The 13,194-nt window shown below is 37.9% G+C and overlaps 1 protein-coding gene across 1 annotated transcript; it reads right to left on the bottom strand.

The window, feature by feature from the left end:
- Window positions 1-11,043: 11,043 nt before the first annotated feature.
- LOC136884727 (protein mono-ADP-ribosyltransferase PARP12-like) lies at window positions 11,044-11,616 on the bottom strand. The gene has a single exon (XM_067157015.2). The coding sequence runs from the start codon at window positions 11,614-11,616 to the stop codon at window positions 11,044-11,046; it is 573 nt and encodes a 190-aa protein (XP_067013116.2).
- Between the last annotated feature and the right edge of the window lie 1,578 nt (window positions 11,617-13,194).

Below are 13,194 nucleotides of genomic sequence, written 5' to 3'. Positions count from 1 at the left end.
TATTGCTCAAAGGCAAGGTGACAGATGGACGAAGCTAGTGTTGGAATGGAGTCCAAGATATCATCAAAGGCCTAGAGGAAGACCGCCAGACAGATGGGACAAAGACGTCAAGAGAATAGCTGGTGCTACCTAGAGAGAATTGCTCGAGACCGTTCCACCTGGAGAATTCTGCTACTTACCTGAGTTCACGACTTAAAGTGGCCACATCATGTAATGATAGAATTGGCTGATGATGATACCTATTTGACTGCTAGATAAATGTTGTCGTATCTCTGACGTACGACTAGGCAACGGCTTCGTTTATATCACCTATCAGAGGCCAGTATACGTTTTCGCATAAATTTTCAGTTCTTCATTCCACTAATAGTTTTTACACTGTTTTTGAGAAATTTTTGGTAGATTTGCTTTTGCCAGTTTGTTTATAAGTCAGTTCATTTCTCTACTACGTCGTCTAATTACACAGCAATGTTGTAGGAAGCTATTTCTTCTGCTGTCCTTGACAGCCTGTTGGAAGTGAGATCATTTGACATTTCTTGTTCTATACATCCTGGTCGAGTGTTTATTGCTAGTAGTTCTGTAGTCGACTTTAAGGTCGTCATAATTAGAGTGGTCGGAGAATGTTGGTACATCACTTATGTCCGAATAGAAGATAAGAGGGAAAAGTGCTTGATGCATACACTCACATCTAAATAGCTCTGAGTTGGTGTGTCTAAGTCACTATTGTTTAGTATTGTTAAAATAAAGTAGTTGAAAAATTCATGAAGTAGTCTCCCTCATGCATCTTCAACGGGACTGTTCCAAGCCCCATGCTTAGCGTTGAAGTCCCCAGTGATAAGGAGTGGTTTCCCTATTAGCTCATTACATATCTGCTAAAGGCCATTCAGATCAGTGTCTCATTCTGAGTCTAAGTAAACGTTGCAGATGTAGAAGTCCTGTTGGTTAAACTTTGTGTATATGATGATCTTGTCGGCAGTGCAGTATCGTTAGAGTAAGATGATTTTAGATTTTATTACGATTGTAGCTCGAATCCGTTCCGCCGTGTGTTGTGTGGATGTAGAAATCTTGTCCAAAACCTAAAACGTTTGGTTCTAGAACACATAAAATTGTTCTTTCGTTCTGCTCGAAATTTGCAACGAGTTCTTGGGTAGGCACAATTGATTTATGTAAATTTTGTTGATAGACTTGGAATTCACCCATAGTTAATTTTAGATTTTATGATATTGAATATTTTCTGGTATATAGGGCAATCTAAAGATGTACCATGAAGCTGGCCTAATTGAGTTTCTTTGGTTTTGTAATTTACAGTTAATACACTGTGTTATACTTTTGGACAGTCACGAAGTTGTAAGCATCTGAGCAAAGTGAATAGCACTGTTCCTTATTACAATTTGTATAATACACACTGTATAATTAGACATCAAACATCACAAGCTAACTGGTTCACTGCATATAACGTCATAACAACAATAATCACTTTAAAGTGTGTTTCCTTCCAAAACACCAATATATTGCTAAGATTAGACAGAACTTTGCAAACAAAGCCCATTTGACATTAGTTTAATACAAACAAATAAAGATAAATATATTCACAGTTCACAGAAGTGTTAAGAGTTCAACACAAAAGAATTTCAGTCATATAGCAGCATAACTTATTTTCTTTGTAACATTAGTTACATTTTTTTAAAACCGGAGACACTTTTATAAATGTAAATAAAATAACATTGAGGAATAATTTTCCAGATTCAACGGTTTGATACGCCATTTTATTATAACTTTGCAAGTATGTAATTTTTTAATAGTTCTTGATTTGAATATTTAAGCTGAAGATGACTCCATGACAGAGTTGAAACTGGTCCTCTAGTGTAATAAAACTGTTTCAGTATAAAACAAGTGTTGATTTGATGGAGCATCTTTTTAAGATACCGTAGTTTTGAAGTCAACACAGAAATGAAAATTATTATTCAAGATGAAATCATGCATACGTTAAGTGATTTGTCCCGAGGAAGAGGTAGGCAGGGTGTAAGTATAGGAAGTTAGTGCAGTATTAGGATCAAAAACATGAAAGAAAAAACAATAGTATACTTACTTTAATTTGTATGTTTTATTTAAAAAATAACAAATCTTTTATATGATATCCTCTATACAAAAGGGGTATAATACTGGTATATTAAAACTAGTTATAAGAGCACACACACATAGGCAATACAAAGGATTAAAATTATCATTTCATTACAGTGTAGCGATAACAAACATTTAAAAAAAAAATTCAAGTGGCTTATCGTTTCTCATTGACCGTTGTTATCAGGCATCATGTGTTTTATTCTTTCTTCCAAGAACTGGTCCTGTTCTTGCTACAGGTTAATTCAAAGAAATGCTGATATGAGCATGAGATAATACATTCTTCAAAGTGAGTGATATGATAACTGGAACAGTTCGCTTTACATAATCTGCTATAAAATCATTATTTTTATATGACTTGTAAAAACATTAATCATTTACCTCTTAACCTAAGATTCATCATTAAAAAAGTCCAAAAATTTTCAACTCTTTAATTGCTTAACTCTTTCACTGCAGCATTTTCCTGTTGTTGCTCACACCTGTATTATCAACGAAGTGCCAGGTAATAATGAATACATGTTTATAAATCTCTTGGCCATGTACCGGTAATGAGAATATTGTTGAAGTCAAAGCCGCAAGTGTTAGGCCAATGTTTATTTTTTATCTTCTGCCCACAAACATTCTTTGGCATATCATACAGGTGAACAACCATGAGCAAGCACACAGAATAATATTAGCAGTGGCAGATTTGGATTTAAAATTGAGTATAAATTTGGACAGTGGTGTTGATGTTCCAAGTGACAGACCAGTAGAAAATAACAAGAATGACCATTGTCAAGTTGGACAAGAGTAGTGGGATATTAGTAATGATGAATGAACCAAGGACCAGAGGTGGGAGTACAAGGGCAATAAACGGATGGATTTTGAACGAACTAAACATAAACACCTACAACGAGATCATCTTGATCGATGCAAAACCGAGACTACCACAGTAATACATCCAGAAGCCATATATGCCGCTGAATGTCTGAATCTGACAAAATCAGGATTGATCAAGCAATTTGGAACTAGTGGAGAAAAAGTTTCTGAGGTAAATATTTGGACCTCAAAGAACATAAAAAAAAGAAAAGAACATAACTAAGAATTGCAACTCAAGATAGAAGAGATCTCTGACACCAACCAGAAAAGAACACCACATACTGAAAGAATTAACGAGTACTGGGTGTGGATCAAAGCCAGAAGTAGCTGAAATCAAATTAAATTGGTCTGCTGTGGACGTAAACAAAAAGGAGGAGGATGGATATTTTTACGTTGTATATAATTATTTAAAATACATATGCAATTTGTAACATTTAAAAAAAATTCTTGTTTCAAATACACTGAACAGTTGTTGTCTAGCAAGAAATGCTGCAGTAAGAGAGATAAATGTTATATATATATTAAACATATACATTACTTATGGAGAGTTATTATTGTCAAAACTATTCACAAAATATGGTAATAAGACATTCATTAAAAAACCTATATTAAAAGCCCAAAGATATTCACTGCTGTTTAAAATTATTCTAAATACTGCTAAATGCTGTCAGGAGTGAATATTTAATGAGCTCCATTAAAACTTGAATAACTACGCTAAAAATTTTACAATGAAATGAAGATATTTTACAGCAAAGGCACATTTTATCATAATTCTGCACAAGTGTGTTGTCACATTATGTGCTTTGTAGCAAGAAATACTTTATAGTCTTCACAGATATCTTGATCCCTTTGCAGTGTTACAAGAAATTTATCTGAGAATTCAGAAAGTAAACTGAATCTATGTCTGCCATCTTGTGATCATTAGATAACAAGGCACAAAACACATTGATATTTGGGGTTTAAAGTGAATTAACTGCATAATGGTAGGATGTGAACCCACATTTCAAAGGCAGAGAGCGGAAAAGTTACAATTCAAAATCCATGATTTTTCAGGATAGGAGTTTACATCATATCCTCTCAAAAATGCACTTGTTACACACTTTAACAAAAACTGGTGTGTACGTAATTCTTACATCATTTTTTTATAATCTGGGAAAGAGTTAAAACTTAAAATGTAACCCTTTTGAATTAATCAAAGAGCCTGTCAGGACAAGGAAAACCGTTAGAAGTGCTTCCTGGTGAAACGGTGTATTGCTTTTAGTGCTGGGAATGTCCGAGGACATGTTTGGCTCCCCAGGTGCAGGTCTTTTGATTTGACGCCCATAGGATGAAATGATGAAGACAACACATGCACCCAGCACTCGCCTGGGACCGCTGTAACCAAAGGTCAGCATGCAAACCATTTAACCGAACAATAGATTAGACTTTTCGTTGTAATACTTTCAGAGGTTGTAGAGTTGAAATAAGCTAGACATTGATGGCAAAATCTCAAAAATTCATTTTTTTTTTTTGGTAAACTTTTCGTTCTCAGCCATTGATTTGTGAAGTTTTTCAGTGTGTTGAAACTAATCTATGAATAAATAAATAAATTAATTAATTAAAATTAGCTGTTGCTCTGTTGTTTGTGTTTGCAAATTAAGATATTTTCTTTAAAGCACTTCAGAAACTATATGTAAATGAAAACCTATGATGACAAACACTTGAACCATGTTTCAGCATACCAGAGTTGGTCTATTTTTAATAAAGCCGTTTCTTTTTTAGGTCTAATTCTGTTATCATAAATTAAGTTTCCAGAGATTGAAGAACCTAACAGTTATAAATATCCTGAAAAAGTTCACCAAAATAGATTAACTGTCAAAAATGTTTTTTTTTTTTAATTCATCACAGAAAATCTAAGACAGATAATACAATTAGTCTCAATGAAAGGTGACCAAGACATGAAGTGCTTTAAAGAAAATATCTTAATTTGCAAACACAAACAACAGAGCAACAGCTAATTTTTCATAAAACTATAAAACTTTGCTTCAAATATTTTCTGACACTGGGAGCTCACTGAAAGTTCTTGTAATGAATAAAGGAACATCTACAGTTTAAGCACAGTCCATCATGCTCTTCTGAAGCTTCTTAATGGATCTGAGACATTTAAATCAATGGAAAGTTCTGAGGTTTTCAGAATAATACTGCTTAAAAACTGGCCTAAATCTACAGATTCCTCTTGCTCTGGGAACACCAGAAACACATTTTGCTTCCTCTAAAAATTAAATGCTTCCCTTTTATATATGAGGGCTGATCAACAAAGACCGAGTCTGATTTTTTCCTGTAGGTTCCATTATAGTTTCCTATCTGTAACATAAATATCTGAAAAAAGCAGGTTTCTATGTACAATGTCCATAGGCGGCAGCACTTTTGTATCGGTAGGTTGGTAGTAAACCTGTATTTGTAGACACTACATGCATTTTGCATACCAGACAATGATTTACCAGCATGCAGTTCCCCCTCACACTACAGTTACAGCAGCATACTGCATGTCAGTATTGGCTACACTGAGGAAGCACTTTGCAAAGAAACAACCAGAGCTTTCTCGGACTGGGTGGCGACTTCATCATGACAATGCGCGGCCTCACGGCGCAAATGAAGTCGTGCAGTTTCAGGTTCGATTCAACATCACATGTGTACTGCATCTACTTTATAGCCCTGATCTTGCACCCTGTGATTTTTCCCATCACTAAAGACAAAGCTTAGGGGCATTCGACTAGGGGAACTCTGAAGCAGTGCTCAAGAAAATTGAGGCGATTCTCAAGGACCTGACAAAGGATGGTCTGCAGCATGTGTTCAAGAACTGGCAGAGACACTATAAAAAGTGCATTGAAGTAGGAGGGGACTACTTTTGAAAAAGATCATGTAAACATTGAAATGAAGTAATAAACATCTGTTAAAAAAGAAAAAATCAGTCTCTGTCTTTGTTGATCAGCCTAGGTATATACTATGGAGGAAGCCTCTCACAATTTTGGTTTAATGACACATTGCCATTTTGTTTGCATTAATCTCTAAAACATAACACACTTTGGTCTTCTATCACATGGGGTGCATGCTATACAGAGTGTCCTTGAAAAAAGTGCCAATATTTACAGAAGAGGCAGTACGCAACAAACGAAGCGAAAAGAAATCCTATAAACATCGGTCACAAACCCAGTATTTTTGGAGTTGTGGTCCGTTACCACTGCCATCAATGATCATGGTCATCAGTTTTCCACTCCAGTTGCCCGGGTGTGGTTTACGAGCACTCTCCATTTCTGTCTGTCCATGAACCACTCTTCTCTCAAGACGACATCCCAGCTGACTCCTCTTGTTCCTATGTCCTCTTTCACTTGGTCCAGCCATCTCTTCCTAGGTCTTCCTACCGGTCGTTTTCTGGCCAAGACTGTGTGTAGCCATTGTTTTGCTGTCCTTCCATCGTCCAATCGTTTGACATGGCCAAACCATTTCAAACGGGCCCTCGTCACTTTTTCATTCAGGGATGGGTACACACCAGCTTCCTCCCTTATTCTTTCATTCCTTACCCTGTCCCTTTTTGTCTTCTGTACCATAGTACGTAGGAACTTCATTTCTGCGGCTTGTAGTTTGCTATCCACTTGTTGGGTTGTTGTGCAGGTTTCTAGGCCATATGTTATTATGGGGGTGAAGTATGATTGGAATAGAATCTGCTTTGATCTTAAGGGAACTTGTTCGTTCCAGAGGAGATTCCGAACTTGATGATAAAACTGGGCTGATTTTTTAATGCGGTTGTTAATCTCATGCTGTATTCTGTTATCACTTGAAATGATGCACCCAAGATATTTATATTGGTCTACTGTTTCCAGCTGTGTACCTTCCAGCATTATTTTTCCTTTCTTCTTCTGCCTGTTGACAGACATAGTAACAGTTTTCGATTTATTTATTGTTAATCCGTGTGCTTTCAAATGTTCATTCCAGGTGTTCAGCCTCTCTTGGACTTCCTTCTCTGTATTTCCCCAAATTACTACATCATCTGCAAATGAAAATGCATTGATGTCCATATTGTTCTTCTGCTTAATTTCTTTCATGACTTCATCCATGACAGTGATAAAAAGTAAGGGTGAAAGGGTACTACCTTGTTGCACTCCTTTAGTGGTTTGGAACCAATCAGAATTACCGTTTCCTATCTGTACGCAACTGCAGCAGTCTTCGTAAAGCATTTTAACTTTCTGGATAAGACCTTTGGGTACATTTTTCTTTCTTAAGCATTCCCATATAGTCTTCCTTGGAACACTATCAAATGCTTTTTCGAGATCCAAAAATACTAGTGTTAAGTCTATGCCCTTCTCCCAATGCTTTTCAAACAGTACTCCAAGTACAAATATGAGATCGGTAGTTGATCATGATGTTTCAATAATTTATGGAGGGTCGTATGCAATAAAAACGACCGCAAATGTGATACATGAATGATGGGACAGCAGCCCATTTTCATTTGTAGTCTTGGGCATCAGGTAATATGGGTCTTCCATGAGAGATGGATTGATCCAGGAGAGCCAATATGTTGGCCTGCCCATTTGCCTGTTCTTAACCCTTTAGATTTTAGGCTTTGGGGTCATGTAAAGGCCATGGTGTATGCAGTCCCCACAAATGATGTCGATAACTAAGAGGCGTGTTCAATGCCCCTGATGCAATCCGGCAACAACCAGGGACGTTCCAACGAATGCGTGATTTTATGCAACGTAGAGTGGAAGGCTGCGTTGCAATGGTTGGTGATTAAATCGAGCAAATGTTGTGAAAAGTAGATCAAAGACGTGATCACTCATGGTAGTGGAGCATAACTCTGAAGAAATCAGGTTTGTGAACGATGTTTATAGGATAGGAGTATTTTTACCTGTGATTCTTGTAAATATTGTATCCTTTTTTCAAGTACACCCTGTACATCTGCAAGAGCATGCATTAGATGAACTTCAGCAGTAGGAGACCTTTATCTTGTTCAGGTATGGTAATAAAAGAGCAAAAATCAATTTCTGATCCTAGACATGCCAATGGGGATGGAATAACAATGATATGTAATGTCCCCAAAGCCACCATTATACTCTGAACATTATTGCTTCTAAATTGACACTTTTGGCTCTATTTGAGGGTCGTGCACGGAAACAGACATCGAACCAATCCCAGGTTGTCATTCATACAAATTCATATCTGTTGAGCACAATCTCGAAACCTAGTTGCCAAGTGTATTGTGTACATTCATCACGTGGTTAAGCTATCTCGCTAGGTGTGTATGGTTTTTGGTACGTTTCACAATATTTTACATTTTCTTCAGTAATTTGTTAATTTTGTACTGTTAATTCTAGTGTTTATCTCGCTACTATAGCTTGAGTTAATACAATAGGCTATAGTTTCTCTTGGGAAAGACAAGTAGCAAGAATGACTCTCAGATCACTGGAATGTTCCCTTTGTAGGGCATAACCTCCTTCCATTGACAGCCATTAGCTGTGAGGAATTTTTAATTCTTCTATTAATAATGAATTCTCTTTATTGTGTTGGATGTTGTAAGTGAAGTTTTTGTGAATTTGTTTTCGCTCTTGGTTTATTAGCTTTCCTGTGTACAGTAGTACATTTTACGAGGCCTGTGGGTGGGGTCGTATTGTGTTAGCTGTTCTCGCAGCAGAAGAGCACTGGCAACATAGGTGAGACGATGCTCACACGTTTTGCAAACAGTCAATTTAGAGCATAATTATAGATACACTGGAGTGTCAGGATTTTGTCCCAAGAAAGGATTCTGATATATACAGGGTCTCTCTTATGAACCCAACCCATCCAGCAGCGTTTCTACTCTCCGAGACCTAAGTAGCTGTACGGGAGGGGCGCACATTGTTCCTGACCTTGCAAGGAGCGTGCACGTGGTCAACAGCCAGTTTTAATCGCAGCTGTTAACAGGGTGAGACAGTTATCATTGCAACATCGTATTTCCCTATGTAAAAGTTATTTTGAAGTACGAGTCTGCTAGACGGATAAGTGATGCATTTGTTCAGCAATTTCCTGGTGAAGTGCCACCATTATGAGCGCAGATCTACGTAACTCTGTTTGAAACTACTGGATCAGTGCTCAATAAAAAACATGCGTGCACACAAACAGTTTTAACAGAGGAAAAGCAAGGTGACATTGGTGCGAATCTTGAATGGTCACCGAATAAATTGTTCTAAAAATTAGCACAAGTAGTGGTTTCAGTTTCTTCTGCACACAGAGCTTCACAACAAACTGTACAGGTTTACAAGGGTCCATTGTTTAAAACCTGCCGATCCAGCATACAGGTGAGGTATTACGAGTGGTACCTATTCGACCCACAGCTTTTGTTCTTTTCGGGTGAGGCCTGGTTTCATCACAATGGTCGTGTGAACAGCCATAACTCTCACTATTGGTGTGCAGAAAATCCTAATGGTGTTTAACACGTTGAGTGCCGAGCCGATTATAGCACACTATTCCAATGGTGCCAGGCATGTTTTTGAATTGCATTCCGCTGGTGCCAAAGCAATTGTACGCGTTGTAGTTTGTTTATATAATCTTGGGATGTATTTATATGATGTACTAAGTAAATTTTATCTCACCATACCATGGTCATGTGTGACGCCATATGGTGTCACATCAATTTTTAGGAAAGGTAAAATATAGCGTGACGCCATATGGTGTCAGAATTTTTTGTCATGGAATGTGCAATACGAATTTCAAATACGGGATATTTATTTGCTAATTCAAATTAACGCAATATTTATGAAAACCTAGTACAATGCAAAACAAGTACTTATATTACATTACATATTGTTGTCAACAGTTTTCTGATAAATCTAAACAATGAAAATATGCGTCTCGGCACGCCCGAGTTCTTGTTACTCGTTGTAATTTTTCAAACCTTATTGGCATCGTTGTTCAAACATCGTCCTTTGTACACCTGTTTCATGTGCAAGTTTCATATGTACATTTTGCACATCTCATCGGGAAGTTAAGGGGAACGCGCTAACTATACGCTACCTGGCTGCTAGCACAGCTCGGCACAGCCCGGTTGGCTCACGTCCGCTGCTTCGCTCCTCCCTACCTCTCCGCCACACCCCGATACTCCCGCGGCACTTCTAATTTTATGACTATTTATTTGTTCAATTTTGGCGTTTAAAATTGCGCTGGGTACATGCAGTTTTCACCTTAGCATTCTACTGCCTCCCACGAATATTCCTACCAAATTTCAACCGAATCCGAGTGTAACACATGTATGTGTTCCCTCGTAAGGTTATTGCCAATATCTTCCATTTTTTTATATTTTTGCACAACTATATAAACTGAGTGATAATACGTACGTAAACGAGGAATAAACAATGCCTGGCGCGCTTTCACCTGTGACAATGACCACTGGCCAGTCAGTGGCTTCGGAAGAATACTGTGGCGCCACATGGTGGCATAGAGTAAAAATACGTAGCTGGAATAGACCCTGAAGTTCGCCCTTCACGTAGTACCAATTTTACGCGCATAGATGTCACAGCTGATTATCTATGGTGCATCGCCTGAAACTCAACTGTGCCGCCATATGGCGTCACGCCAACTCTGATTTCAAGAACGGTGTGCCGCCATATGGCGGCACGTGGCACCCAACGTGTTAAGAAGTCCCTCGTTATGAAGGATGACACTTCCAGCATTTTTATAAGGTAAGATTTCGTATAAGATTGTAAACACGCTTAAAGCAGGGCGGCCGCACTCGACGTAAGTTGGGCCGAGGCAGCTGCTGTAGCACAGAGTACAAACACCGTGCACTCGGTCTGGGTATATAAGAGAGACGCTGTAAATACCATAAAATGTATAGACACAGGAACCCTGCATTAAAGCACTCTTGGAAATAAACAAACTGCACCAGAATTATTGACTGCTCCACCATGGGCACATAACAGAGTTACATGACCAGTATATGGGATAATAAGGGGGAGAAAAATAAAATTTTGTTTTTTCACTCAGTCTAGAGGGGGAACTAAGTTACCACTCTCAAAAGTACACCCTTCTCCCACGCTGAATGGGGGGACTGTTGTACTATGCTACATACAAAGGATAGAACTCATTGTCATAATACTTGACGTAAACAGAGCCAACGTTCCCAGTGCTAGTGTCGTAAGGCTCAATTGGAATACTCATTGTGGAAGATCCTGAACAGCAGCGTCCAACAATCACTTTTGCTAGTATTGTAGCTCGACTTATCCCAATGTTCATGTTTGCCTGGGTATTGGCATATTTGGCTGAGGGTGAGAAACTAACGCCCATTCCAAACTTGACTCGGTTTGCCCGCCTCCAGTCGAGGTTGTTCTTGACAATCGATGGTATGTACGTACGAGCTGTGCAGTGAAAGAGCTCCATTTCAGAGAAGGGAATACCACGAGCCCTATACTCCGCTTTTTTCAACTCGTAACAACCCCAAAGGAATGGGTTTTCCACCCTTTCAACTTCTGTTACCACCACAGGCAATGTTAATCTTACTTTACTAGCAACTCGCATGAACTCCAAATCATACGAGTCCAATGAACAGAGACGATATCCTTCAGATGGTGTATCCAAGGATGACCAGGTGGATGGTGTGTGGTTACTCTTAACATAGTTGTACAGCGACATGTTTCTAAAGACAGAAAAAGAGAAATAAATACAAATGTACAGTTACCCTTTAAGTAAATAAAATATAATTTACTTATTTCTAAAATTTACAATCCTTTTCTTAACCATCATTATCCGGTCAATCAGATTAGCAGTTTGCCTTTTTCTACCATTACGAGCGCTAATGTGAGTCAATGCAGAGTTTCACTTAAGCCCTAATAACTACATTTGGGTGTAGGCATTTTTTCAAAATATCAAAAAACACCTGAGGGTATTGAACCAAGGAACACATTACAGAAAGAATTATGTAAATATGTTGATTTGGCTAGGATTAGATTCAAAAAAGAAAACAAGTGAAGAAACATGCGATTTTAGGCTGTTTTACCGGAAGTGATTTTCAAAATTTGTTTTTTTAGTTTGATCAGAGCTATCCAAGACTCACAATTTGAAACCATTCTGGGCCGTTTGAGGAAATGGCTTAATTTTACGTTTTGCGTAGTATGGGGAACCCTACTTGGATAAGAAATAATTTCAACATAGATAATAATAATAAATAAATCAACATTAATAATAATAAATAAATAAATACACACATCCCACTTATTTCTTTTAGTGTATGGCATACGTGGACTGAAAAAATTATGAAATTTACAATATACAGTAGGACCATGACAATCTGGCATGCATTATAAACCTATTTCTTTTTCTCTCCATATTTTGAGGGATTTAGCGCTTGAAACAGTTGGCAGGACAGTTGGACACATTAGGGACATTTCAGAACAGTTCGGCACTTCATGTCAGTCACTATCGTCTGCCACACTGTGCAGGTATGCTCTCACCAGGATCAGCCTATCGCCTTCGTGCTAGTATCACAACAATTCTTCATTCACAATAGACCTACAGTTTCTGTACTTACATTTGCATCTTTTACAATTATTTAACTCATTCACTGTAGCACACTTAAATCTTCTGCTGGCACTAACACGTTGCCCAGTAGGCGTTCTTACTTTGTGCATTTAATTAGATAACAATTCATATCTTTGGTAATTTTCGTGATATTTTTATGAAAATAAAATTGCAGTAATTGTGGATCTTTCCTCTACAGGGTTATTTTGTCAATATTTGAGGCATTATTTTTATAGTTTTATATCAGAAGTTAATTTTACGTTTTTAAATTAATTTGCAAGAAAATGCCAAGAGTAGTTAAAAATGTGTGTTCGGACTGTACAGCGTACGCGGGCAGACATTTCTGCTTGCATTACAAAAGAAATCCATAGAGTTTAATGTCAACAATATAATTTCCTCATTCTGAATTAGATTTGCTGGCTGGCTCTAGCTATGAATTACAAATGCAGGCAAATGCTGTCTGACGCATTTGCTTATCTTGTAATAAAGACCTATAAATAGCATACAGCGCACAGGTGTGAACTTGCATCCGGGAGGTAGTGGGTTCGAATCCCACTGTCGGCACTCCTGAAGATGGTTTTCCGTGGTTTCTCATTTTTACACCCGGCAAATGCTGGGGATGTACCTTAATTAAGGCCACGGCCGCTTCCCTCCCACTCCTAGGCCTTCCCTATCCCATCGTTGCCTAGGACC

The sequence above is a fragment of the Anabrus simplex genome, chromosome 13 (genome assembly GCF_040414725.1).
Source record: "Anabrus simplex isolate iqAnaSimp1 chromosome 13, ASM4041472v1, whole genome shotgun sequence".
In the NCBI taxonomy this organism is placed as follows: Eukaryota; Metazoa; Arthropoda; class Insecta; order Orthoptera; family Tettigoniidae; genus Anabrus; species Anabrus simplex.
This window is presented reverse-complemented; position numbering and strand designations above follow the sequence as displayed.